Source organism: Ambystoma mexicanum, chromosome 2p (assembly GCF_040938575.1).
Source record: "Ambystoma mexicanum isolate Mex_15411 chromosome 2p, UKY_AmexF1_1, whole genome shotgun sequence".
Classification (NCBI taxonomy): Eukaryota; Metazoa; Chordata; class Amphibia; order Caudata; family Ambystomatidae; genus Ambystoma; species Ambystoma mexicanum.
Genome location: NC_090923.1, coordinates 1,118,266,190 through 1,118,293,787, shown reverse-complemented (window position 1 = coordinate 1,118,293,787; position 27,598 = coordinate 1,118,266,190). Strand labels below are relative to the sequence as shown.

Here is a 27,598-nt window from a genome sequence, read left to right as displayed (position 1 = left end):
CATACGTCACATATTTTGGCGTGAAAGTACCTGGTACTACGAAGGGGGTGGCTGGAGTGTGGATGACACTTGGCACTTCCTCTTCACCCCTAAGTGGAGTTCGGACGGTGTGGCCCTGGTGCCCCCCGGACAAAATCCCAGGTGTATCTGTGGCCTGGATGCTGAGTACCCAGCACGTACAGGCGGGCCATGAGCTAGTGGAGTTGGCGGCCACAGCTGCGGGTCGGCTGCTCTCTATGCGACAGCGCAGGCTGTAGGCTGTGGCGGCCTGTGAGCAGGCTTGGCCCGTTCTGGACTGGGACCCCCCCTGCAGAAGCTGGTGCCAGTTACGTTGGAGCGGTAAGGGAGGCAGCATTGGAGTTCCACCAGTGACTGAACAGAGAGTGTAGGCTGCAGTCCACGCCACGCTGCAGGCAGCTGCGGCCTGCCAAGAGAGGGGATCGCAAAGGAGAGCGAGTGCTGGAGGCAGAGCCTATCTTGAGAAGGGGTTGGCCCGGGGCTAGTGGCCTCCTGCTGCTGTTGAGAGCAGTGTGACTGGAGGTGAATTTGGGTCCCAGAGGGGTCGCAGGGCCACTGACAAGAGCGCCCACGACCCTCATGTGGAGGTGGGTGAAGGCAGACCTTGGTAGCTGTGAGGGGCACCAGGGCTGCTCTCGATGCTGTGGGGTGCCCTTTGGGGGAGGCCTTTGTTGTGCATTGGTGCAAACAGATCAACTAGGCTACTGGGGAATTTGGACATTTCATTGGGGCAGTGGAGTGAGCTGGCGGACGCCTGCATGGAGGTGTGAAGGCGCCTGTTGTGCTCTGGAACTGCAAGACCACCAGGCTATGAGGGCAGCGAGCGATCCCTCTGGGTGCAGCAATCTGTGGTGAATGACAGGGAGGGGTCTTTGTGACTTTGCTCTGCTGGGTCCATTGCTTTCCTGTGGTCAGTCGTGGAAGAAGTAGGGCCCCAGCAAAGGGTGCTCCCACAGGCTGGAGGGTAGCCCCAACATTGCCTAGGCTGGCGGGCCTTGTGGTTCCTACAGCGTGGACTGGGGTGAGAGGAACCCGGGCCGGATTGCGCGACCTGTGCAGCTCTGTGGGGCACTGCCTGCAACCTTGTACATGCTGGGCTGTTCAAGGATGGTGTCTCAAGTAGGGGGACTGGCGACCCCCTCTTGGAGGGGCGGCGCACTTGTGTTCTTGCGGTCCCCGCAGGGCCCTTTGTGGTGACGGGGTGGCCCTGAGGAACCCTTCTAGATGTGTACTAAATGAATTGCCAGCTTTCTCTACAACAATTCCGCTTTGTGAACCAGCCTTCTTTGACCCAGCGCACGGACCATCACCGTGTGGCTGCAATGGTGGACGACCCAGTGTTAACTAAAAGGGACATTGTGGCCCTCTTCAAGGCAATTTGGGGAATACGTGGACATGAAAGTCTCTGAGGTCGAAAGGAGAGAGGAAGAGCTGTCCTTCAAAATGGATGACTTCGAGAACATGGAATGCCAGAATAATCTTAGGATATTCAACTTCCCCAAAAAAGAGGGTGAGACAGAAAAGGATATTATTCGTACAATCCATGATGTTATCAAGAAATTTCTCTGGCCTGATGCGACAACGGAAACCTCTGATTGACAGGGCGCACCGCGCAGGAGGGAGTTCTAGAGGATCACAACCAGTGCTTGCTATATTCCATTACTATGCGGAAAAGGCGAGGATCCTCGGAAAGGTGAATAGAGATGGCCCGATCCCGTTTGACAATGCTCAAATAGTTATATTTCAGGACCTATCCGCATTCACTCTTGCGAGGCGTCGGATGTGCGCCCCTCTGGCTCTGTGGCTTCAGAGAAGGGGGTGAGGTACTGGCGGGGCTAGCCCTTTTCAATGGTGTTTGAGTACCAAGGCCTCCAGTATAAAATGGAGTAAGCGGACGATATTCAGAGGGTGGCGGGAGAGCTGATGGGGCACTGGGACAGACTGGAGGGGCACATAGAGGGCCCCACCAGAGGAACTCTGAAGACGGAAAGGTCAGGGGAATGCTGCCAGATACCGGGGTCCCGGAAATTCAAGAAATTGAACACTCCCACTTCGAGGCCCCAGCTGAATCCTTTGGGGGTGAGACATTTTGTACTGCCGAGCGGGGAGGCAGGGAGATAATGTGGAGTGCATGGGTTCGTGGTTGGGTGTAAGTGAGGTCAAGTTGTGCTGGTAGGGGGGTTGTTGGGGAGGGGGATGACGATCATGGCAAGAGTTCAATTTGCTAGTGTCTTCCAGTTTGTGGAGGGGGGCTGTGTGTGGGGTGGGCACCGGGGGTCCATTTTTGAAGTGTATTGGAGGGTGGGAGCTCAGCAGAGGTTGCATTGTGATATTTTGGTCCGAGGACAGAGGACTTTGGTGGTCCGGTCTTGGACTGCACTGGTTGGAGTTCAGGTCTGGACGCCGAGGGGGAAGTTTTTGATGTTTAAGAGGTGTTGGTTATTAAAGCGCAAGTGCGCAGACTGGAAGTTTCAGAGTTATACACAGGGGAAGAGAGGTTTTAAGGGAAGTGGTGAGGTGGTAAGGGTAATGGACCACCGCCGTGGGTTCTGGAGTTAATCTGGCTATAGGCTCCCTCAACGCCAGAGGGGGAAACTCACTGACAAAGCAGTCATTGCTACTGAGGGAGTTTCACTATGTACTGTAAATTTGTTGATTTTTGTAACTGTTCGCTCATGTAACCATGTCTAAGTTGCGCCATTATGCCTACGGGCCTGATGGTGCGCGTTACAAATAAAACAAATACAAATACAAATAAAGCTGGACATGCTTACGGTTCATGAAACACATTGGGCTCTGGGTAGGGAACTGTCCTTTCGGGCTAACACATTAGGTGGACTGTATAGATCCTCAGCTCCAACAAAGAAGAGGGAGGTGGTTATTCTCCTTTCTAGCCACCTGAGCTTCTTGGTGGAAACTGAAATGATAGACACTGAAGGCAAATATGTTTTCATTAAAGGTACATTGCAGGGACGTCCTATGACGCTCGGTACAGTCTACTGCTATTCATTGAGGGTCCCTTGATAGTAGGGGGGAATTTAATATGGTTCTGGACCCAGTGGAGGCACACATGAAGGCGGGGGGCAGTTTGGAAGGCTCCGGACGATGTTTCTGCATGTTTCCATGGGGTGAACAGGGAGCTGGACATCTCGTATTCTTAAAATGAACATGCTACGAGGGATAGGCCCTTCACATACTTTTTCGAGGTCGACAACTCCTTCTCACGAATCAACATAATACTGGTGAGTGAAACATTAAGAAATAATAATAATAATAATAATAATAATAATAATAATAATAATAATAATAATAATAATAATAGGAGGGCAGGTCTTGGAGTCCCAGGTAGATCCAGTCCCATGGTCCGACCATGGTAAATTGGGCAAAGAGAGTTCCGAAAGGCAGGTGGATCTGTAGGGACAGGGAAACGGCGCAGGCCCTTCTCGCCAATATTAAGGAGGTTTTTGAACACAACGATAACGGCGAGGTGGGGTTTCAAACATTGTGAGAGGGTTTCAAGGCTACTATTTGAGGGGTCGTCATCCAGGTTGGGGCCTGGAAGAAGAGAGAAGGAGCTCAACAGGAGGAGAGGTTGAGGGACAACATAGCGGCACTACAACCGAGGGGCACTAAGGCTCTTACCTTTTCCCTGCGGCAGCTAGCCAACTCCAACCGTACAAGTCCCAGCTCAAGGCTTTGTTGGCTCAGGACACAGAGAAGAAACAACTTTTTCTTAGTCAGAAGTATCATGAAATGGGGGACAAAGCAGATAACATCTTAGCAGCAAAGTTAAGGGAGAAGAGGAAAAAGAAAATGCTGACAAGTGTCCAGACATCAGGGGGCCGCAGGGTGTATGACACGGAGAGCACCAGGGAGGAATTTAAGCGATTCTACAAGCACCATTATACTGCAGAATATTTGGGAGACGGGTCCCAAATTTCTGATTACCATGCCCAGCTGTAGATCCCTCGAATCGCAAGTGACACTGCTGAAGAATTAGAGAGGCCAGTAGAGCTGGAGGAAGTGTTGCAATCAATTAAGGACATGATGAGAGGCACCGCCCTAGGTGGTGATGGCTTCTCAGGGAAATCTTACAAACAGTCGGCTCTGGCCCCCTACTTGGTTGGTGAGAGTTTTCAATACAGTCTTGGTGGGGGAGAGCCTCCCTGATACGATGGGGGCAATAATTGTGGTGCTCCAGAAAGAGGGCCAAGATCCATCGCTGTGCTCTTCCTACAGGCCGATGGGACCAGATGGGACTTATAAGGGGTAGGCAGGGCTCTGATAATATCCGGAAGACCATAGATTTGATGCATAGGACCCAAGACATTAACTCGGAAAAAGCATTTGACAGGGTCGAATGGCGTTATATGTCAATGGTCTTGTAAAAAATGGGGTTTGAGGGCAATATTCAGAAATGGGTTGCAGCCCTGTACAGAGCTCCTACTGCGGTCCTAAGTGAAAAAAAGTGTTAAAAAAATGAAAAAAAAAACGATTTAGAAAGACTGCCCTGTGACCGCACAGAGAAGTCTTTCTAAATCGAACTGTCAGCCCCTGTGATGCACACGAATGCGCGCAGGGGCTGACAGGCACGTCAGGACCCGGAAGCAGCCTTGACGGAGAACGTGTACGTTTATGTGTGTGTGCTGGGTGTTCGTGTTTCTGTGTGTACTTGTGTGCGTTGTGGGGGGGAGTCTTGGGAGGGGAGGGAGGCAGCATGGGCTGAGGCAGAGAGGGTGGGTAGCAAATATATGTTTTTATTTTTTATTTTTGTAGGCTGCCAAAAATCAGCGACCTACAAAAATAGAGAAAATGACATAGAGCCCCTACTGCACACATACAGGTGAAGGGGACACTCTCTGGCTCATTGGAGCCATTGGCTATCTCTATCCGCTCCAACCCACGAATAAAAGGTATCACCTGTGGCGGGAAAGATTTCAAGCTCTCTCTCTTTGTGGATGATATATTTGCCTATGTCTGGCCTCAGAATTAATACTAGTAAATCTTGTGTCATGCTGTTAAGGGAGGGAATTTTAGCCCTTGTTTCAGAGGAGAAGATTTTGGGAATGAGAATAGAAAATAACTATGAATTACCTCGGGGTGCGGCTTACTAGGGACATGTCCAAGCTTGCGAAATCTAATTCTGACTCTCTGTAGGTGAGTTGGTGAAAATACGGTCGGACTCTGGTGGTATTGTCGTTGTACAGTGGCATGACCTTGGTAAAAATTAACATGTTGCCCCTTTTGTTATATCTCTTCACGGCCCTCCTGACGATCCTTCCACACAGCTACTTTAATGTTCTGAGGGAGTATGAAGGCTTTGGTCTCCCTGGCTTTTATTGCTACTACCGGGCCTCTCAATTGCGGGTGATGCTAGAGCACATGCAGGAGGACCTTTGCACATATTGGTCCTACCTGGAAGATCTAGAGGCGCATCCCAGGAAGGTCACAGACTTTTTGTGGGCCCTGTATAAGGAGGCTCCCCTGAGACTGAGGGAGCACCCGACTCTGGGGGTGTTGTGGTCGGTATGGAAATAAAGCAAAGTGAATGACAAACCGTCATCGTGACCCTTAGTGTGCGGGACCCCGATCAACTTGACGCTGCTGAACTTTCAACACTCCCAGCAATGGTCAGATATGTGGTTAGAGAGGGCGGGACCATTGTTTCACTGGGGTCGATTCTTGTCACTTGAAGAACTGAGGGCTGAGCTACTGCAGGCCACGAATTCTGTTTTTTATTATATAAGGCATAAAGGTATATTTACAGCTGAGAACTGGCGGGATGTCTTTTCCCAGGACCTAACGCCTTTCGAGAAAGTCCTAGACACACCGGCAATCAGAAAGGGTATACTTTCACTGCTTCATAAGGTGCTGGCCACTTCTGATCGACCTGACATGAAGGCAAGCGTTTAAAAGATTCTGGGAGGACCTGGCCGAAGGGGAAATTCCAGACGAGGATTGGGATATAATTTATAAGGTAGCACTCCATGGGAACTTGTTCACCTCTACTATGGAGCATACATTTAAGGTATTGCAGGGCTGGCAGTGTGACCCCCAGAGGCAGTCGAAAATGTTTCACAGCGTCTTGCCCTACTGCCGTCAGGGGTGTGGTCAGGTGGGTTCCTTGGTGCACATGTGGTGGAGATGCCGCAAGGTGCAGGTATTTTGGGGAGAGCTCTTGAGCTAGATTAAGGTCATTACTGGGGAACAGCTTTGCCTGGATCTCCTCCAGATATTGTTGGGCTTGCCCACAAGAGACAGAGATACCTACCCGCTTCCTAGGATGGGGGAGGCCATGGGGAGATTGGGTAGGATAGCTGTTGTACAAAAATGGGAGGGCAGTAGTCTCCCGTCAAAAGCAGAATGGGAGAAGAAATGACAAGATATAGGGCCTCATTACACGGTGAAATACCGGCACCGCCTTGGTGGAAAGGGGAATTACCGCCCCATTCCAAGGTTGGCGGGGCGGTAATTCCCCCTTCCACCATTGCCCTTCCCCATTCCCATTTTTGCCCCATAGGGCTCTATGGGAATGGGGAAGGCGCTAATTACGGTACCGCAAATTGCGGTACCGTAATTAGCTCCACTGGTCCCTTTGCGGGTTGGTTTTTAACGCCTGCAAAAAGCAGGCGTTAAATTCCCCAACCCGCAAAGGGACCTCGTAGTAAGGCGGTAAGGATTTACCGGTACCAGTAAAATACCGGTACCGGTAAACCCTTACCGCCTACCGTGTAATGAGGCCCATAATGTTTATGGAGAAACTGACGGCTGTAGTGAATGACTATCTGGGCTCCTATCATGAGGAATGGGGGGTCCTGATCACAAAATGAGAAGAGAAGGGCAGACAGACATGAGTGTGTGGGATGAGGGGGGTCTTGAAGCTAGGGGACCATGTGGTTGGAGGAGGTGGGAGGCGATCCAGGGTATATGGGGGAGCGGGTGCCAAGTGGTGTTGTTCTAGAGTCTACTGAGGTGTAGGAGACCTTGTGCTGGCCTGATTGACAAGCGGTAATGAATGGACTGCCTTCGGGGTCATCTGCGTGGGTTAGCCTGACAAAGTATGCTGTCATGGCGGGTGGCTAATCTTCAGTGAACCCATGCTTCATCTTCTGTGTCTGTGTATTTTGGTTGGAGTCTCTGAGCTATCGTAACTTATGGGGTGCAAGTATTGGGGGGCAGAGGGGGACTTATGAGGTGGTGTTAATGTGGTGATGTTTTGTTGTTTCAAAAATGCTAATAAAACTGAGGTTTAATGAAAAAAAACACCATTGGAGGGCAACATTGTTCTGGCTAAAATTCACCATCCTAGAGATTTAGTTGGCTGTATATTAAAAAAGCCTGAAAATATGAGTTTCTCTGAAAACACAGATTTTAAGCAAAGCAGCATGCTGTAGAATTTAGCATGTCATGTAATGCCATGGGCCTCAATGCCTTCAACTCTCTCTTCCTAAATATCTTACTTCTCGAGCTCTTTGCTCATCCTCCTCCAACTCCCTCATGGTCAGTCGCTTATCCAAGCAACGAGTTGGTGCTAGATCTCTTTCCTCGGCTGGGGCCTCTCTCTGGAACAGCCCTCCTGCCTCTCTGAAACTTGAGGAGAACCATCTCCGGTTCCAGAAGCACCTCAAAACTGTCCTCTTTGCTTCTGCTTTCTCTCCTCCTCTCTCCTGCTGAATTCCTGGCTGAACTGTCCTGGTTACCTGGCCACCCTCTGATGTCGGGCCCCACGTCCCCTCCCCCGCCAGTTACACACCTGCACTGCCCCCCTGTTAGCCCCCACACATGGGGACTGTTTTCTGTATCCCTACAGTCCCGCACCAGCATTTGACACCCGATGTCTGCACTTACCCTTGCACTTGCCACCAGCTGGCCCTACTTCTCATTTTGTTTTATTTATTCTATTTTTCCCATGTACTGCCCTGTCCCCACCCCCTCCCATTCTGCACTTTTCCTCTTCCCCCGTCCCCTGCACTTGCGCAATCTGAATGACACTTGGCCTAGTAGGATCGTTGGCTCTGTCTTCCCTCTTTTCCCCCTCCCTTGCCATGTCGCGCCTTGAAACACTTGTATATAGGCCCGTTATAAATGGCTTATCATATCATATCATATCATGCATTTCTGTTTGAAAACCGATTTTCAATCATGCTGCTTTCTGTCTACCTTGAACAGGATTTTTCTGAGAGCCACACATTTCTAACTCTAACTACCACTGACAGTTTCTCTTTGACCAGGTGTAGCAGAGGCATTAACAGGGGTAGCAAGGAGTTTGCCAGGGTAAACCGCTTCTACCCCTAGTAACCTCCAAATGACGTCATGTGCAAACCCCCAGATACCAGACTAAAACAGATGAGCTACTGCAACTATTTAACCACTCTTAAGTACCTCTTAAGGACATTTTTAGAGGATGATGGGAAACTAAGTTATTAACCTGGGTATTGTTGCAGTTCCAAAAGCTCTGCAGGCATCCATCAGGTTCACTCCCTTTGCAATGATGTGCAGATGGGAACCTTGGAGCATCCTTGATATGCAAAGAGGGAGATGGGAACAACAAGGAGACCAAGCCACCAACCCTGCTCAGTCCATGCATAGAACCAAGGATCAAATAAGCTCCATCAGGTACTTAGTACAGCAATTCCTAAAGAATGCCCAAGAAAAACAAAAATGCTTTTCCATCCAGAAGGCCAGATTACAAAGATTTGAACTCAGGAACAGTAATGGTGTTATTACCCACTATTCTACCCTTGCAACGCAGATGGGCTGGCACCGGGGCCAAGCATTTGGTGAACACCCTCTAGGACGATTTCAGGATGAATGGCAGGGCCTTGAACTGGTAGTGTCTTCCCTGAACGACAAAACGCAGGAACCTCCGGGGTCTGCGATGAATTGGCATGTGGAAGTAAGCATCCTCCAAGTGGAGGATTGTAAGGAAATCTCCTTCCTCCAGTTGGTCGAGGACGTGCTGCAGCGTGACCATCATGAACTTTTGGGATTGAGGAATTTGTTGAGGCGCTGCAAGACTAGAATTGGCCTCCACCCTCCCGACTTCTTTCTCACCAGAAAGTATCCGGCGTACAGTCCGGAGACGCAGGGGCACCTCAGGATGGGCTAAATTGCCCCCTTGCTTAGCATGGCTTGAACCTCCTTTAGCAGCTGTGCCACGTGTTGTTCTTATTGTGAGACGGGACGAATGTAAGTGCATTTGTCCTGGAATTCCAGAGCGTGACCCTGTTGAAGAATATCAAGAACCTATTTGTCTGTGGAGATCTTGTGGCAATGGTCTGTAAAGTATGATAACTGGCCTCCCACTGGGGTGCTGAAGTCAGGGTGCGGGACCTGGGCCGGTTCTGGTTTGCTTTGGCATCTGCGTCCTGGATGGGGGGTGACAACGACGCTGGCTGACACTTCTGTAAGCCTAGGATTGTCCCTTATATGCCTCCAGGGTGGTTGAACAGGCGGGGTGACCATAGGGTTAGGTGAACCCTTTGGAGGACATTGAGACATTCATTTTAGAGGAGCAAAAGGATGGCATCCTCTGCTGGCAAGTGCCCAGAGAACGGGAAGTCTCTGTGTCTGTTTTTACAGCCTGTTGGGTGTCATCAACTTTTTTCCCAAAGAGGTTGTCACCATCAAATGTCACGTCCACCACATTTGTTTGCATATCCGTGTGATAGTTGGTGTCCTTGAGGCAACCCTGGCGGCGGAGGGCCACTCCATTGCCCATCTGTCGAAAACCGTTAATCAGCGTTATCCAGGGCAATGGTGATCGCATGGTCGGAGGCTACCTCCCCCTCATCGAACAACGCCAGGGTCTCAGGCTTCTTGTCGTCTGGAAGGAAGTTGAAGATGAGCCCAAACTTGTACCATAAAGCTTTGTCATACCTTGAGAGAATGGCTGGGGCGTTGGCGGCCTTGATTGTAGACGTTGTCGCTGTGATGATGCGCTTCCCATTCGCATCCAGCCTCTTACCGTCTTGGTCAGGAGGAACCATAGCTGAGGGAGATGGGATGAAGGACCTCTTCCTAGCCGCGGCTAAGACCACCAAGTCTGGTGATGGCTGGGACCTGAGGCACTTAGGGGCTGAGTCTGGAAACCCAGGACTTTTTCTACAAACAATCCCTTTATGCAGGAGTTGTGCTAGGGGTCTTCATTACCAGCAAGCCATCCTCCCAAATGTCATCCAACAGGGACACTGAAAAGATGGTCCTCTTGAAGGACTCCCGTAGTTCGAAAAGGAAACCGTCCTTCTTTTTCTTTTCAGGCATGAGGTTGAATAGCTGCCCCGCCCTTGATATCATGGAATGAAATGACCTGATCTCGTCTGGCGGAGAGTCCCTTGAGGGCAAGTCGGTGTCAGGAGGCTCCACATCAGCTGGAACGTTGTCTTGGAGCTCATCCTTCCGTTGCCCACACTGTGTAGTGACAGTATCAGTGTCAGTTTCCGTCTGGGCCGCTTCGTCCACCACAGGAATGGGTACCAGCTGCAGTGGCCGAGGGGAAACAGAGGCTGGATGAGACGATGTCTGCTGAGCCCTGGAAGGCCTTGGATGGCTCCTTGCTGGAGCAGGTACGGGAGCAGGCGGTAGACGCTGCTGTATTTCAGACACCAGCGTGTGCAAAGTATTCAAAATGTCTAATGACATATGTCTTGGTGCAGGGGCCGGTTCTGGGCCATGAGGCTGAGATGGCGGACCCTGAGGTGAAGGCCTAAAATGCTGGCGTGGCTGGCAAGATGGCACCCCTGGCAAAATGGGATGCAGGTCCCCTTGACCACCTTCCTGGTCAGAGTAAAAACCCTCTGGCTGTCCTCCTCAGAACTGGGAGACATCCTGGGAGTTCCCAAGTGAGCCAGGATGAAAAGTGGTATGGCTTTTGTGGGCCTAGGGAGAAAATCAAGGGATTGAGGGAGCTCTCACTCCAAATCAGAGCCCTTAGGAAAAGAGGAGATAACTGTTGCCTGCGGAGCAAGAAAAAGTGCTGCTGTCGACTGGGCCGTAGTCGGTACCGCAGATGGAGGCCTGGGCGGTGAGGCTACTTTGGGCACAGAAACTGTTGTCATGGCAACAATGATGGTAGTGGATAAGCCCCTTGACGGAATGGAAGTCGTTGACGGAAGACCAGTCAACGAGGTCCGTGACGAATGCGAGGTCGGCGACGGTGGAACTGTTGACGGGACCTTGGGTGAAATGCCCTTCGACGAAGATGTAAGCCTGGCTGCTGGCATCTGCGACTTCCTCGCGGACGGAACCTGCCCACTTGCGGCTAGGCTAACCACTGACAGAGACGAAGACGGTGACCGGCACCTTTCTGGTCTGGGTCCTGCAGCCACTTCTACTGTCAATGGAAAGGCACGTGGGATGATTTAGCCTTTTTTGGTATCTTACCCATGGAAGTATCCTCAAAGGATCTCAACCTCTTTCTCTTTATCAGAGGGAGCATGCTCTTTGGATCTCCTGACCCTGGAAGATGCATGACTATGCCGTAGGCTGTGTCAGAGGCCTTCCCTTCCTCAATACATGCCACTAACATCCTATGGCGGTCTTTCTGCGTCTTGGAGGAGAAGGCCTGGCATACAGTACATCTGTCTGCATCATGGTGGGGATGTAGGCAGTAGATGCACTTGAGGTGCCGATCGTCGATGAAGATGTTGTTCAGGCCGCAGTCTCCGCAGGCCCTGAAGAGACTTTTCCTTGTGGTATCCGCCAAGGTGTGGAGCAAGAGCCCCAGCCTCGGCCTGCAGTGCCCACCGGTCCGAAATCCGACGATGGACAAGGATCTCCTCTGGCAACGGGTCCCTGCCGCCGGTAATCATAACGTGACTCGAAGATGAAAAAAAATCGAGATTAATTCTTGCTATAGAAGCAACAAGCAATTTTAGCTTCAAAGCGGAACTGCTTTAATACGACTGAGGATTCTCAGCCCGACAATGGGGAATGTTCATGAGAATGTGAATCAATGTAAGACCCCATGCTGGAGAAAATCCATATTGCCAAATAGCTGAAGTTGTGGAAGGAGAATAGTATCCCAACTCTAATGACCTCTATTAAAGTTATGAACGTTATTAGCTCTCCCTAGACTTAACTTCCACTGTGACACCAAAGGATCACCCACACCCCAGAAACAATTGTGACGAATCCGAGGATGTCGTCCCTTCTCCCCCAGGCAGAGACCTTTCCCATGGGGCCAGGGCAGTGCGTCCACAATCCCCTGGGGATGGTGTATCGAGGGAGGATCACATGGGGAAAGAAGCCCCCTATAGGATTGGGGAAGATTATTCTGAGAGAATGCCCCTGCTTCAATACAACTAACCCCTTCTCCAATGCCAGTTCCAAATTGTGGATATGACCACTATGCTCTCTTCTATGCACCCGACCTCCTGTTCCTTAAATATTCTGCCCTCTAAACTCATCTTGGAACATAGAGAACTGTTTGCACCCTTCCTTACGCAGTTTGTCAATGCTTCCTTTAGAGATGGACAGGTTCCTTTAGAATTTAAGAAAGTTACCATCACTCTGATCCCCAAAAAACAGAACTTGGATCACATTGACCCCAATAACCTCAGGCCAATTACTAACTGCCAATTTTTTATTGAAAATCTTGACAAGGCTGCCACGGCTCAGCTACTAGCCTTTATGGAATCCAACAACAACTGCCACAGCCAACAATCAGGCTTCCGGTCCTCTTACAGCACAAAAAACTGCCCTGGTGGATCTCCAATCCCATCTATTGGAAATTGTGGAGAAAGGGAAAGCCGAGATGTTGATCCTGTTAGATCTGTCCGCGGCTTTCGACCTTGTGGACCACAAGCGGTTGCTCATGAGCTAACAACATCAAGGGGCTTGTTCTTCCAAAGTGGTAAACTGGGTGAAGTCCTTCTTGTCAAATCGCGTGTCCAACATTCAATGAGGCTCAGCCGCCTCCACTTTCTCTTCCATCAAATATGGGGTCCTCCAGGGAGCATCTATGTCACCACTCCTTTTCAACTTCTACATGTGCTCTTTTTGCTCATGGTTGGAAGACCTTGGTGTATTCTTTACCAACTACGCCGATGACACGCAGTTGGTCTTCAAGCTGAGTGAAGACTACTCCCAGAACTCATTGGCCCTCATTACGACCCTGGCAGAGATCCATGGTGCAATTTGCACCATGGTCCATGGCGCTAAGCTGCCAACTCCGCCATGGGGGTTGGCGGACTTACCGCCCCATTCCGACCTTGGCAGGGCGGTAAGTCCCCAATCCCCATTTACCCTTCCCCATTCCCATTTTTGCCCCATAGGTTATAATGGGAGTGGGGAAGGCGTCAATTACGCCACCGTAAATTACGGTGGCGTAATTAACAACAAGTCCCGTAGCGCCATAGATTTTTCCGCTTGCAAAAAGCAGGCGTAAAAATCACCATGGCGCTACGGGAACTCGTAGTCGGGCGGAAAGGTACGCCATGCATTACGCCGGCGTAAACCCCTTTCCGCCAGGGTCGTAATGAGGGCCATTGACATTAAACAACATCTATAATTCCACTGAGGGATGGATGTCCACAAACTGGCTATGTCTTAATGGCAATAAGACCGAGCTCCTTATCTTTGGATCTCCCCGGGCCTGTTTGGAATTGTACCCCACCTATGTAAACTTCATGATACAAGGTAACAAGATTAGGACCCAATCGAAAAGTTAAGACTCTGTGGGTATTATCTACAGACCTCCCGGGGCTCGAAATACCAGGTGCAAAACCTGTAATTATCACCTCTGGCTCGCCCTTACCTTAATGAGAAGAATTCTGTGACCATTGCTCGTGCATCAATTTTGTCAAGGCTGGATTATTGTAACATCTTGTTGTGTGGAGCCTCAAAATCTAATCTTCAGGTCTGCCAGGTGATTCAGAATGACGCAGTTCGCGTGGCCATGGACATCCCTAGATGGTCACACATATCCAATTCTAGGAAAGAGCTTCACTGGCTTCCGGTACAGGAACGTAACCAGTTCAAAATGGGCCTACTAATACATTGATCCCTTTATGGCAAGGCTCTGGAATACCTTAAAGCACTGGTCCTGCCCCACAAACCGACTAGAAACTTGCGATCTTCCTCTCTGTCTCAGTTACAGGGAATCAGAGTCACAAGATCTAGGAGTCTAGGACGGTCCTTCCGGGCTATGGCGCCCTCGCTCTGGAACAACCTAACGCTAGCCATCAGAGCAAAGTCAAATCTGAGATTGTTCAGAAAAACCCTGAAAACGCACCTCTTCAGGTAAACTTATTGGACTCTATGGCCTCTCATCTGACCCTGATAATCACTAGGGTACACTCATGCTGTCTACTGTCCCGTGCTTTTGTTGTCTTTTTGTGTTTATGTTGTGCCCCGATGCCTCCGGGCTGTTTTGGCACATTACAAATAAATAAATAAAATAAAAATAAGAAATCCTCCTCCCTCCTTTCTAGATACAGCCAATGTATTCTGTTGTCAAGTTAGTCAACCTAATATACTTGACATGACTAAAATACCAAAGAATACCAAGTATGTTGCATCTGGTTTTAAAATAAGTATCGTGAAGATGAAGATGACCGAGAATCCGAGGATCACTCTAGTGAACCAGAGTGAGCGTCTAGCTTCCCACAGACATGACCGGCCCAAACGAATGTAACAATGCAGTGCAGGAGTTCAAAAGGATTAGAGGAGGTTAGCCAGATTCAGGGGACGCTGGTATTACTTCCCAATGTATTCCAATGGAAATCCACTGAGGTAAAGTCCCCCAGCGGATTTTAGTCAAGGTCTGCCTATATTTACAACTATCTGTACAGAAGGGAATCACAGATGCTTCCCTTCAATACAGTGAAAAGGTAAGTACATGAGCCCATTATAGGGGGGTGAAAAGGTGGGTATCTCACTACCTTATCTGTGTAACACAGAAAAGGGTCAGTACTGACCATTTTCAGCATTAAATTAATGTACAGTAGTATTACGAACCACTAATGTACATTATGCATTTCCACCAACACAGTAAAGAGTGAAATGGACATAATTTGTTGTTTTTAAAAATAAACCTTTAGCAGCTACTACTGACATCGGTGGTATTTTTGGTGTGACACCGTTGGGTGTCACGAAATACCACTACCGCCAGTGATAAACTTTGAATAGGGGGATTTGTAAAAGTACCACAGACACATTAGGTATTTAATGCCTTGGCGGTTTTCTGAAAAAACATTGCCAAACTAATAATAACCTTTAAATGCAAAAACAGTAGTGATAAAAATTGTGAAGTTAAATTTGAAGAAGGCAAATGCACGCATCTTCAACCGAGCACAAACAAATCAAGGAGCCAAAAATAGGATTAGATAATATAAAGGAATACAATTTCATTAAATATGAAAAAAATATGCATTTCTAAATGAAATGGCGAAACATGGTGTCCTCATCTTTTAGGTTATGTTACTGACCGGCAGAAATCAAATGAACATCAAAAACTGTTTCTTGAAACCAGATTCATGTTGTGTGTTTTTCTGTATGTGTGAATTGTTAGGAAACGTTCAGCTAACATATACACTGCATTATATTGAAATAGTATTTTTCTTTGTGCCACACAGCATTTAAATGGTGCCTTGCCATCCATTTACTTCGCAGTGGAAACACGTTCTTTGCAGGAGCATGGCAACATTTGTTTCCTAAAGAGCAGATGGGGGGAACAAGGTCTGCGCCTCTATGATGAGTTGAAGGCCTGGTCATTTAAGCTAAGCCAGGGCCTTCACGTGTGGTGCAAGGGTATTTAGGCCCCTACATAAGGTATATGGGAGGCTAACACCCTCACATGAGATATATAGGGCCTTAAGCTCTTACTTGAGACAAACATGAGGCTTGTGTCCTCACATGATACGTATTGGAACTCAGGCTCTCACATGTGGTTTACATGAGCAGCTCTGGAAATCACATGGGGTTAGGCGATCACATAGGGCTCATATCTTCATATGAAGTGCACAGGGATCTATAAGAATAAAAGCCCTCACATGACGCATACGAGGGGTGTAGGCTTTTATATGAGGTATAGAGAAGAAGTTGCATGGTACCGACGAAATGTGCTTAGGCTCTCATGTGAGGTGAGCCTAACTTAGATCCTCATATAAGGTGTATGGGGTAAGGTCCCCAGAGGAGTCATACCAGGACTTGGGTAATAACACAAAGTGCTCAGTGGCCCAGTTCTTCACATGCAGTGTATGGGGGACCTCGGCCCAGGCCTTTACAGGAAGTATTATGGGGCCTTTAACCCACAACAAGAGGTGCAGACGGTATATGAGATGATAGAAGAACCCTACCAGCTCTAGGTCCCTCAATCTTGACCTCAGGAACAGGTTTTCCTTCTCCATCTCGTGCAGTTTATCAAAGCGGGAGCGTGCGGCCTCCAACTGCTCCTCCAGCATGTTCTTGGTTTCCAGCAGTGCCTGTGAGTACTCCCTCTCCTCCTGAGGATTGGTGGGAAGAGAAAGGAATGTCAGATCAGCATGAAAACATTAACGTGGAAACTGGAATGAGCACAAGAGAAGGGATTTGGGTATACAGTGCACTCTAATGAAACCACGCAATCAGCATGGAGTACAGAAAATGTTACATTAGCACAAACAATGGTAAATGAAATCCACACTGGAGAATAGTAACGTTTAATCAGCATGAATGTGGAACCAGCACAGAAGCGGAAAAACAAGGAATCCATATGATAGATAATGTAAACGTGAAAAGTGGATAAGCATGAGAGGAAGGACTAGAGCATAAGAGAAGACAAACATGACGCCAGCATGAGATAGGAGGGAAACATAGAATGAGCAAAAAATGAAGAGAAAGGGGATTGGTCCATATGCATGATGATTGATGATTTAATTACAGAACTTGTCAACAGCACAAGGGAGGAAAATCATGTAAAGGAACAGATGAAATCAGCATGGGCAAAGGGGACATGCCTTTCAGTGCCAGATTAAGACTAAATTGGTCTTTTAGCCATTAAGACTATGGGGGCACTGCCTGGGGTGGACAGAGACAGAAAATGCGTGGGCATTACAAAAGTAGTTCACTTTCACAAATCTCGATTTGAGACTTTTCTCAACAAAAACGTTGCAGATGTAAATTGGGTATGGTGCTTCAATATATGTCTACAATTAATTGTTTCTTGACTTTTACTAGTTTCCTCTGAGCTTTTTACAATAAGGTTGCACACATTTGCTTAACTCGTCTCCTAGCACGGCCCTTCTTTTATTCCGTTGTAGCCCTTTAATCTACCACTTTCACTTTTTAACCTCCTTCAGGAAGGGGGAGCAATTCATTTTAAAGCACACTGCCAATAAAAGTAGTCATTACTAACGGCTGTGCTAAATCATTACATTGGCCCAAAACTGCCCATACAATTGGTCCACTTTGTCCGTTAACTTGGCTCTTGGTGCACTGTCCTAAAGCCCAGTCCATGCCTTCTTGTGAGTCCAATGGCTATATTACTTTGGTTGGCACCCCCCCACCCCCAACCTCCCAAGTCTCCTAAAGTGTGTCCCTTTCTTCCGTTTAGTAACATTACTTTACTTAAGTCGTTTTCATCGTTTTTTTCATGCTTTTTTACTCTTATCACCAATGTTAATACCATTATGAAAAATGTCCATGTCAAGAGATTTGCCTGGAGCAAATAGTGATTCAGATTACATCTTTGGTCCCCAATGGGATTCATCATTCTTTTAGGGTCATTCACGATTTCTTGTTCTTGTTATTGTTTGTAATGCTTCTCTCAGAATAGAGTCTTCTCCAATTTTGGAGATCACTTGGCAACCTCAAATGTTCTGTTTCCTCACCTCTCCCTCTTCCCCAGCACTAGTCAATTCACCAGACCCATTTCATGAGACCATCTTGTGTTCTAATTGGTGCCCTCTGCCAGATGAATAGAATTTTTAATAAAGTTTGTGGAATGTCTTGGCTTGAGTCCTTTCATTCTTCCTTATGTGAGATCCGGTTCTGCCCCAGAGACCTTTCCATTCCCACTTTAGAGTCAACTCATTTATCTGAGGGAAAACCCCCAAAATTAACATCTAAGGCAAATGGATTGGCTGGGCTAACAGGCTACAATAAGATATCTACCTAAAGCAAGTTTCTAAGGACAAACATATTGGGTTCCATGTTCATACATCAACAGTGTTTTTTCGATTTTTTTTGCCGACATTTCTTTTCTCGAAAAAACACATGGAGACATTTCTTTATTTATTTTGGGGGGTTTCCACCCCAACCACCCTCCCCTATTAATTTTATGCTATTCCAGACCCCCATCCCCTTATCCTTACCCACAATCCCCTATATTTTTCAATGAGTTTTTTTGAGAAAAAGAAATGGACTAAAAACCCATCGGAAAAAAAAACGCTTTTCATTTGAATTGGCCTTCACCAGCTTCTTCCATTTCCTTTACAGTCCTTCGTTTCTGTTTATTTAAATCAGATGGATTTTATAAACAGTGCATATATGCAGATATTTTATATACTTCCCTTTTATGCCTTATTTGTATTTCTCCCAACACCTTAACGCAGTGGGGACCTTTGCTGTTTATGCTGTTTTCCCAGTCTTGCCTGCAATTTCCACCATAAGATTTTCAGATTCTGCCCTGCCCTGTCCCTCAATTGGGCAACGATATTTGGTCTCCAGTTGAGGTAACCATACAAACAGGTTTTTTTTGTTTACAGCAAGATGGAAAAATAAAAGCAAGGGTGTCCATAAACCGAAGAAGATGTGGCCAATAACAGATACCACACTGCACTGTACATATTTTATCATCCAATTATTTCCAAGAAATATATGATTTTGTGGCTAAAGTGTCTATTGCTCTCTCTAGCTCATTTTGTATATTGCTTGTGACCAGATTTGAGTGGCAGATGTAAATTGGGAATGGTGCTCCTTTTTGGGGGGTGCTTCAATATATGTCTACAATTAATTGTTTCTTGACTTTTATTAGTTTCCTCTGAGCTTCTTACTATTAGGTTGCACACATTTACTTAACTCGTCTCTTAGCACTGCCCTTCTTTTATTCTGTTGTAGCCCTTTAATCTACCACTTTCACTTTTTAACCTCCTTCAGGAAGGGGGAGCAACTACGAGTGAACCCTTAAGGAATATATAAGGAAAACTAGGCTGTCAAGGGTTGGACCTGCACTGTATTTTCAGGACTCAAGACTCGATCACCTCTGTATGCCTCTATTTAGACCCCTCTCACCTCTTCGTCACAGTCCTGGGCACCACTGCACCATGATATGAGTGCTGTGTCCTTGCCTGTGCTCCCATTTCATATTCTCATGAAATCTCCAGAGGCCTGGATTCTGAATACCAGATTGCTCTCTGTGTTACTCCTCAGGATCACCCTTGTCCGCTCCTTCTATACTCAGCACCTGTCAGTAACCCAAGCATCTCATGCTTTCACTGCGAGTTGACTGGAGCAGCACTGTATGTGAGATTATGTGAATATTCTTGCATGCAAAGACTTCTGCCAACTTATTTCTGGGATTTACAACAGCATCACTGCTATTTCTGTTTGTGACCACATATCTTCCCCAACCATGTAGCTTCATTGGGGAGTGAGGAATGGAGGGAAGGAGAGACATTAAGGGCAAAACCAAAGCACTGGAACGAGATAAAACCTAATGAAACCTCATCCAAACATGGTTCAACCTAAGAATCAGTCCCCTCATCTCCACCATCTATTTTCCCTTTGATGCATCCAAAAAGAGCAATAGTTGACATAGCCTTGGTGGAGACACTATTCTACTCAAAGCTATCTAAACATCACATGAACTCTAGCAAGATGTTAATCTCCTGCACATGAGCAATCTTTACCAACTCCTCTTCTTTACAATACAATCTTATGGGCTTCTGAAGTGGGGTTACTTTGTTGTGGGCTCTATTCTATGGAGGAGTGGGCACTGAGTTATAACAATGCATTACAAAGTTTCATATGAGAAGATAGCAGGCTTTGTGACTGTCCCGCATTGAACCCCACTGCCAGAGGGTTCACAGTGAACATCTACTGAGGATTGCATGTTTGATGGCCCACAGTATAACAATAGTGGTTTACAAAGGGGTCCTTCATAAAGAACACAATCGGGCAGTCATCAAAGCAGAGGTTGTGTTATCCCCATACAGATGTATGATGAACTATCACAAGGAGAATCTGAAAAGGTTCCCTGCAGTGTCAACCTATGAAAACACAGTTGCTTGTTCCCGCACCTACTATTTCTTCGCTGACTGCTCAGGTATCTGGTCGCCTGCCCTCACCTAAAGCCAATCTTGTTAACTTTCCTTCTAGGGAGCGAAACCCATGCCCGCCCGTCATTTGCACGCTTTCACCCTTGCCCCACACAGCTGCTGACACTCGCTCAGTCTCAGTTCTGAAGGACACCCCTCCAGCTGCTCACACGTCTGTACCCTTTAACTGCGGCATTGGGAGCTGTTTTGGAGGTCAAATCCTGAGTGTGTTTTTGAAATTTCGAGGTTGTTTTTTGACATTAAGAAGTTCCACACATAGGTGTTGTTTCGGTGAAGTCATTTCCTCTTCATCTGGGGTAAGAATCCTGTGGAGCAATGATCAATTGCACTGCTAGGTATATCCAGTACTCAGAATAGGAGCAACATCAATCAAACAATAACATTTAAACAAATACACAATGAAATCAAGACAATGTGTATATACAATCATCAATTCGTAAAATAAATCATCTAAAAATCCATTACGTGGAATAGCCATTAACAAGTCAAAACATCTTCAAATATATTATACATACTGCAATAAATAGTCAAAAAAGATAAATACCATACAACCGTGAACGCCACCCATCTAAGAACCTCTACGTACATAGTTGGACAAAGAAAGGACTTCCTTATAGGAATTGCCTCCTTGATAAAGTAGTCTGAAAGCCCAAGCTATGCTCCTTATAGGAATTGCCTCCTTGATAAAGTAGTCTGAAAGCCCAAGCTATGGCTTTACCTTGTAGCATCATACAATAGAGTAGGGTCGGCTTAAATTGATACAAACCTCAACTTTTTAAAAGTGACTTTAATGTTGTTTCTAATGTCGATTTGAAGTATAGGCGTGGCATAAAAACAGAAAGTGCTGTATAGTTTCTAAAGCACGTATAGAGAAAGGGCACTTATAAGACTTAAGTTCCTTCTGAGACCAGTTACCTCTCTTGTCTGCTTCACCAAATCCCTTTTCCCCTCTAACAGTTTGTTCTTGGTCAGGGACTTCTAGCAGCTTGTTCTAGTATCCCCTGAGCAATTTTGTCTCCAATTTTAATATGGTAGGACTGTCTTCCATTGTTTTGAAGGAATGTTTTAACATCTTACCTATAATCAGGGCCCACCACCACTGCCAGCACATCCAAACCATATTTCCAGGCTAACCCTGACTTGAATGTTAGCCTTGTGTAAGTACAATTGGGAGCTGACAGGACTAGCCCAGTCGATATAGGGCCTCATTACAACCTTGCCGGTCCAGTAACAACAGTTCCGGTAAGCTTACCGACACTGTTGTTGCCGGACCGGCAAAGTACAAGTCTGGCGGGCGCGTGCCCTCCCGCCCTGCAGGTCTGACTTGCCAGGCGGACCAGCACCCGCCCACAGACTTTCACAGGACCACTGGCACTGTTATTACAGGTGCTAGTGTTTCCGTGGTCCCTATTCCCATAGAGTCCTGTGGGACTCTATAAGAATGGGGAACAACATTTCACTGGGGCCTGACTTTCCGGTCGCCGGGGTTGTGATACCCCAGTGTTATTGGCAAGCCAGGCGATGTTTATGGGTCTGGCAGCAACCAGCCGGTTTTACCAGCACGGTTAGCGCCGGACTCGTAATGAGGTGCATACTCTGTCTTTCCCCTGGTTCTATGACAAGGTCCTGACTAATAGACAAGTCAACCGCAATGAATTCTGGAGTGGACACTGAGGGGTTGGAGGCGTTGTCACTAAATTTAGTAAACTTTAGGTTTCCCTGGTTCGGGTCAGCCAGGTTAGATCCCACTACTGACACCAATTTTAAGGATGCAGAAGTAGGAGTCTGACACAAATATGGCATATCTCTGTTGGCAAAGACTTTTATTAAAGATAAAGAAAAGGAAAAACCTTTCCCTCTTCTTCCTTCACTTCACAAATGTCGTGTCAGGTCTGGTTCACTATTCGCCAGACTTGATTTTTAAGTCCTCTTGTTTCTGACAGTTATAGTTCCACACAATTACTACACATCAAATCTGGTTCACTATCCTGCCAGAATTGACTGTGGTTCACCTTCTCTTCACCTGAAGTTTTGGTTCACAAAAACAGTTACCAAAAAGCAAGGTTCACAAGTGTAGCCTCAAGTGAGCTTCCCGTTAAAGAACCGACAAAAGGCAAAACATACCTTTGACGATAACATACAAGCGCAGAAAGCCAGATTCCACTAAGATAAATGGCCATGCACATGCCAATTGAAATACGAGCAGAAACCATCAAAGGTCTAAAATGCAAATACACCAATTGGTTACGCTCATACAGAAGTGTGCTATATCAAACTGATAGTGAAGACATGCTGAAAGCCATTCAATCTAAAATTAGCGCCGGAATTTGGGCCTCATGAATGTTGCGGATCATAAAAGACAGCTCCCAGTCCAAATCAACAGAGTACTACAACATCAATGGGTATCACATTTGGGGAAAATGTATTAAGCGTCACTTCACAGTGAAGACAAACAAATAGTTGACTACTCGAACTTTAATAAATTGATAATCACGGAAGAAGATATTCTTTATCATATTATGAGATTGAGCAGATCCCGAGCTCCTGGCCCAGGTGGGCTGAGCAATTACATGCTTAAGGAACACCCGCATATGTGGGTTAAGATCCTTTATGAAATCTATCAGGTGGTCCTTAGGACTAATGCTATCCCAGAATCTTGGCGTAGTTCTGTTGTAATACCCATATTCAAGAAGTGCGATCAGACTTGTCCTAAGAATTATACACCGATCGCCCTTCTGGAAGCTCCAGGAACGATCTTCTCAAGGTTTATCTTGAGAGATTTTAACGCATGGATGAAATTGAACATGCAACGAGATCCTTGCCAAACAGGATTAATACCGGGGATGGGCACCGCCATCAATTTGCTAACAATCAAAGCCATTGCAACATATCATCTGGCAACAAGACTAAAATTATATTTCCCCTTTGTGGACCTAAAGGCAGCGTTCGACTCAGTATCCAGAGAATTGTTATATAACAAACTAACACGTGCTATGCGTCCACCGTATTTAATTTCCCTAATTCGAGCCCTACATACAAACACGGGGATGCAAGTGAGAATAGATCTAGAAGGGAATCTGTCCCCATATATTGAGACACTTAGAGGCTTAAAACAAGGATATATCCTTGCCTCAGCACTTTTTAACTTCTTTATTGCTGACGCACAGAGAGCATTCACAGAAGTAATCTCTGATGCCCCAAGATTGGCATCTAGAGCCACCCCAGCATTACTTTACGCGGATGATTTAGTCTTAATGTCTAAAATTCCACAGGGACTACAACGCCTATTACATGCCCTTGATATATATGTGCAAGCAAATTTCTTATCCATTAATCTAGATAAAACTAAAGTACTGGTTTGCGCTGGCAAGAAAAGAGGCTAATTAAAAAACTTTAAGTGGACACTACAAAATAAACAATTAGAACAAATCTCTGAATACACGTACCTGGGAGTGACGATGGTGGCCCACGAGGATGAAAAAGTGTTCATTAGATGCCTTGAGAGTAAACTCGCCACATCTATCTCACAAGCCAGGTTCATTTTAAATAAATACAGTAAATTTTCCATCCGTCCAGTACTCTTATTTATTGAAATTACCACTTGGCGTACCTGGCGCTTGGATAAGATATGAGTTGGCTTTGATCACATTACAAGATATACTTGGAATATAATGGCCCTGTTTAGAAAATGTAAACTTGCACAGTCATCGGAAGACATGATTGGCACTCTTGCAAATCACATGTGCGAATCAGGGGATGTGTTCACACGGAGATGGAGGTCAAAAGTGCAACAGGCATTGGAAAGTGCTGACATCACCCTTTAATTGTTACTAGAAAATCCAACGCGAGCAAAAGCAAAAGTTATTTTAACATGATTTGATGTCTACAAGAGACAAGTGCATGAGATGAACAAGTTACTTCTTACCTTGTAACGTTCTTTCGACGGGATGTTAAGGGCTATCTCGCAGCGCTATCCATCTTTAAGCGCGCTGCGGAAGAACCATCCTATTTCAAGTTACCCTTGGTAATACAGTTTCTAAAGGGGTTAACCAATGTTTATCCCCCAAGACCATTCCAGGTTCCCCTATGGGATTTAAACTTAGTCCTAACTTTCCTGATGGGCACACCTTTCGAACCACTCCATTCTTGTTCGTTAAGATTCCTTACCCTTAAAACTGTTTTATTAATAGCACTTACATCTGCTAGAAGGGTGAGCGAATTACAAGCTCTTTCTTGTAAACCCCCTCATACAATCTTTCACAAAGACAAAGTTGTCCTGCAAGTGAAGCCTAATTTCCTCCCAAAGGTGGTTTCTGAATTCCATATCACTCAGAAGATTACCCTACCATCTTTCTATCCTCCTCCTCATACCGGGAAAGAGGAAGAGAGGTTACACAGGCTGGACCCTAGAAGGGCTTTAAGTTTTTACATTAGTAGACTAGCCAGGATAAGACAGGCAGACCAGCTGTTTGTAGGTTACACAGGTCACAGGCTGGGGTTACCAATAACTAAGCAGACCATTTCCAGATGGATCATTCTAGCCATTTTGGAATGTTATAAACTGGCAGGGAAAGAGCCCCCTCAAAACCTTAGGGCTCATTCGACCATAGGTATTGCAGCTTCATCGGCCCTCAAAAGAGGTGTGCCGGTTAAAGACATCTGTGCGGCCGCTACATGGTCGTCTGTCCATACCTTTACACGATTTTACAACTTGGATTCCTCCTCCAGTCAAGAGACTAGGTTTGGAAGGGCTGTACTGCACTCTATTCATCAATAGAAGACAGCGTGAAGTCAGTACTCCCTCCTCCAATAATAGAATACTGCTATGGGAGCCTATCTAAGATAAGGAATACGTCGGAGGACACAATCCCTTTGAAGAACAAGTTACTTCTTACCTTGTAACGTTCTTTCGACGGGATGTTCCTCCAATGTATTCCTTATCGACCCTCCCATCCATCCCCACAGTTCTACTTCCCTTGTTGTTGCAGCTTACGCTCCTTCAGGGTGATTAGTCTAGTCCAGACAGAAATACTGTGGGCTACAAAACCACACCTCCCTGGACTCATGGGGGAGCAGTGACAATACCCTCGGATTCACCACAATTGCAAAAGGATAAGTTCTCTCAAAAATTCCTCTAGCTCTGAAACATCATTCACATAAGAACTAGACCCTTTCAAAGGTTCTCATGTGGTGTAGTTCCTTTCACAGGGTGGTTTGACGTAGTGTACAGCAATACGGCAAACAGCCCTGTGTTTGCCAGCCACGTCAGGGTTTCAGTTCCAATTTGTTTTTTTGTGGTGAATCAAATATTGTTTTTAAAAATAAAAATTGATGCAATCGAAAAAAAAAGATAGGCTGGGTTTCTAACTCAGGTCATGTGGCTGAAGGAGCTAAGCCTTCACCACTGGACGACTCAAGTCCCTTTGAAAGAACAAGGCAAACACACCCTGTTAATAAACAGGACATGTGTGCCTCTTTCACAGGACAGGCAGTCCTACGAATGCCATCCTAATACAGGAAAAAAATGCTTTTAAGCAAAACTATTTTGCTGAAAAGGGTTTGTTTGCAGTATTAGGATGGCATTCATGGAACTGCCTGTCCTGTGAATGTTTGTTTCAATTCTCTGCTCTACGGCAGTAACAAGTGCAAGCTCCAAGGAGTCAGCAATCAGAGGCGGATAGAAGGTGTTCATGTTTTCAAACAAAGACATTTATTAAATGAAAAAGACTTTGGGGAAATGCCTTTCGATCTAGCCCTATTCTAAATAGTAATGTCCCTACCTAGGAAGCAAAACTAAGGATATGTCTGTGTCAGGAAGTCTGTAACTAATAATCTGTCCATGTGTCCAAAACGTCCTATCCTGGCCCTCACACTACAAACAAAATAACAAAGGTTGCAAGGTAATGTCTTTGGCTTGATGATGGCAAAAGTGTTCAAAAACCAAAAATAATAACACCAACGAAAATGTTTTCCAAGGTAAAAAGCCTTTGGACCCAGAGGTTGTTTCCCTTCCCATAGATTCTTCAAAATAGGATTGCAAAAGTGTTCCTTTAAGTAACAGTTCCTTTAGACCTGTTTTAGGTGTACTAAATTCTTCTTTAAGTTGTAAAGCTCTGTATAAGTCTTTTTGTGATACATCTTGTAGCTTGTAGATTGCCTGGTATACTGCCCTGCCAGAAATCTTGGTTCAATCTCAATTGCCTGGTATTTTTGCCTGCCAGGGCTTCTTTTGTAGGTTTGCAGATTATCTGCTATACTCTCCTCCCAGAAATCTTGGTTCATTCGCAATTGCCTGGTATACTCACCTGCCAGGGCTTCTTGTTTGTTTCTCAGTTATTTAGTTACATCAAAATAGCATATACGGTGAGGTGCTTGGTATATCTTCCTTTAGCAATGGTTGTTCAAACCTCTACCCCACATTGGCATCTCACGCATCTGTACTGGGTTGGGGTTTGCCTTTGGACTTTGTCTTGACAGCATTCAAACATTCTTCTTACTTTGTCTTGTCTGCATTAAAACATTCCTCTTATTGGGTATTGATTCTGTAAACTTTGGAATTTGTCCACATTATCAATTTCGTACCATTCAAACAATCTATGCTCTTGCATGTGTCGGAATGCCCCGGGTCCCCTGCTGCTTTGAGCAGACTCACTGAGCTTTTTCTGCATTTCCAATACTCCTCACGACATTGCGGCATGGCTCTTTCATCTGCTATCCTTTGGGAGGTGTGCAGACGTTCTCCCAGCGGTACAACGTTCATTTTTGACTGTTCTTTTTTTCGAGGGTTTTTTTCAGATGTTTCTCTCTCGAAAAAACATTGGAAAACATAGGCGAGTGTGGGGAAGGCTATATAAAGGGTGGGGGGTCAGGAATAGAGGTAAATTAATAGGCAAAGAGGGGGATTAGGGGGACCCCAACAAATAGGAAAGAAAATGTGATGGGTTTTTTCAGAAAGGAATTCGGCAAAAAATCCATCAAAAAAATGGCCATTGAAAAATGAACATAGAACCCTCCAAGCTGCTTATGCGGCTCTGCTGTGACTCGCCGGCTTCCCTTTGCATTCAGGAATGATGAGTGCTGCTTCAGCGAGCGGTCTGACCTCCAGGAGCTCCAGCGCGGCCCCTCTTGTCTCCACGACCCTCTTGGCTCGCACGTGCCTTCTCTTCCACCGTTCCGGCAGCCTTCTCCATGTTGAAAAGTCCTGTTCTGGGGCTTAGCTTCCTCTCCTGCACAGCTCACTTCCACAGTGCACTTTCCATCTTTAAATGTCCTGTGCAAGCCAAAACAACTAGTCTGCATGTTATACTTCGAGTTGCTGTTCC

General features: G+C 46.3%; 1 protein-coding gene across 3 annotated transcripts in view; it reads right to left on the bottom strand.

The window, feature by feature from the left end:
• The window catches only part of CCDC88B (coiled-coil domain containing 88B), a 1,445,666-nt gene that overhangs the window by 952,495 nt on the left and 465,573 nt on the right, over positions 1–27,598 (bottom strand). For all 3 annotated transcript variants that reach the window (XM_069645149.1, XM_069645150.1, XM_069645151.1), the window contains exon 11: positions 16,317–16,463. In XM_069645149.1, the coding sequence (XP_069501250.1) occupies positions 16,317–16,463 (147 nt within the window). The remainder of the gene's footprint in view (positions 1–16,316; positions 16,464–27,598) is intronic.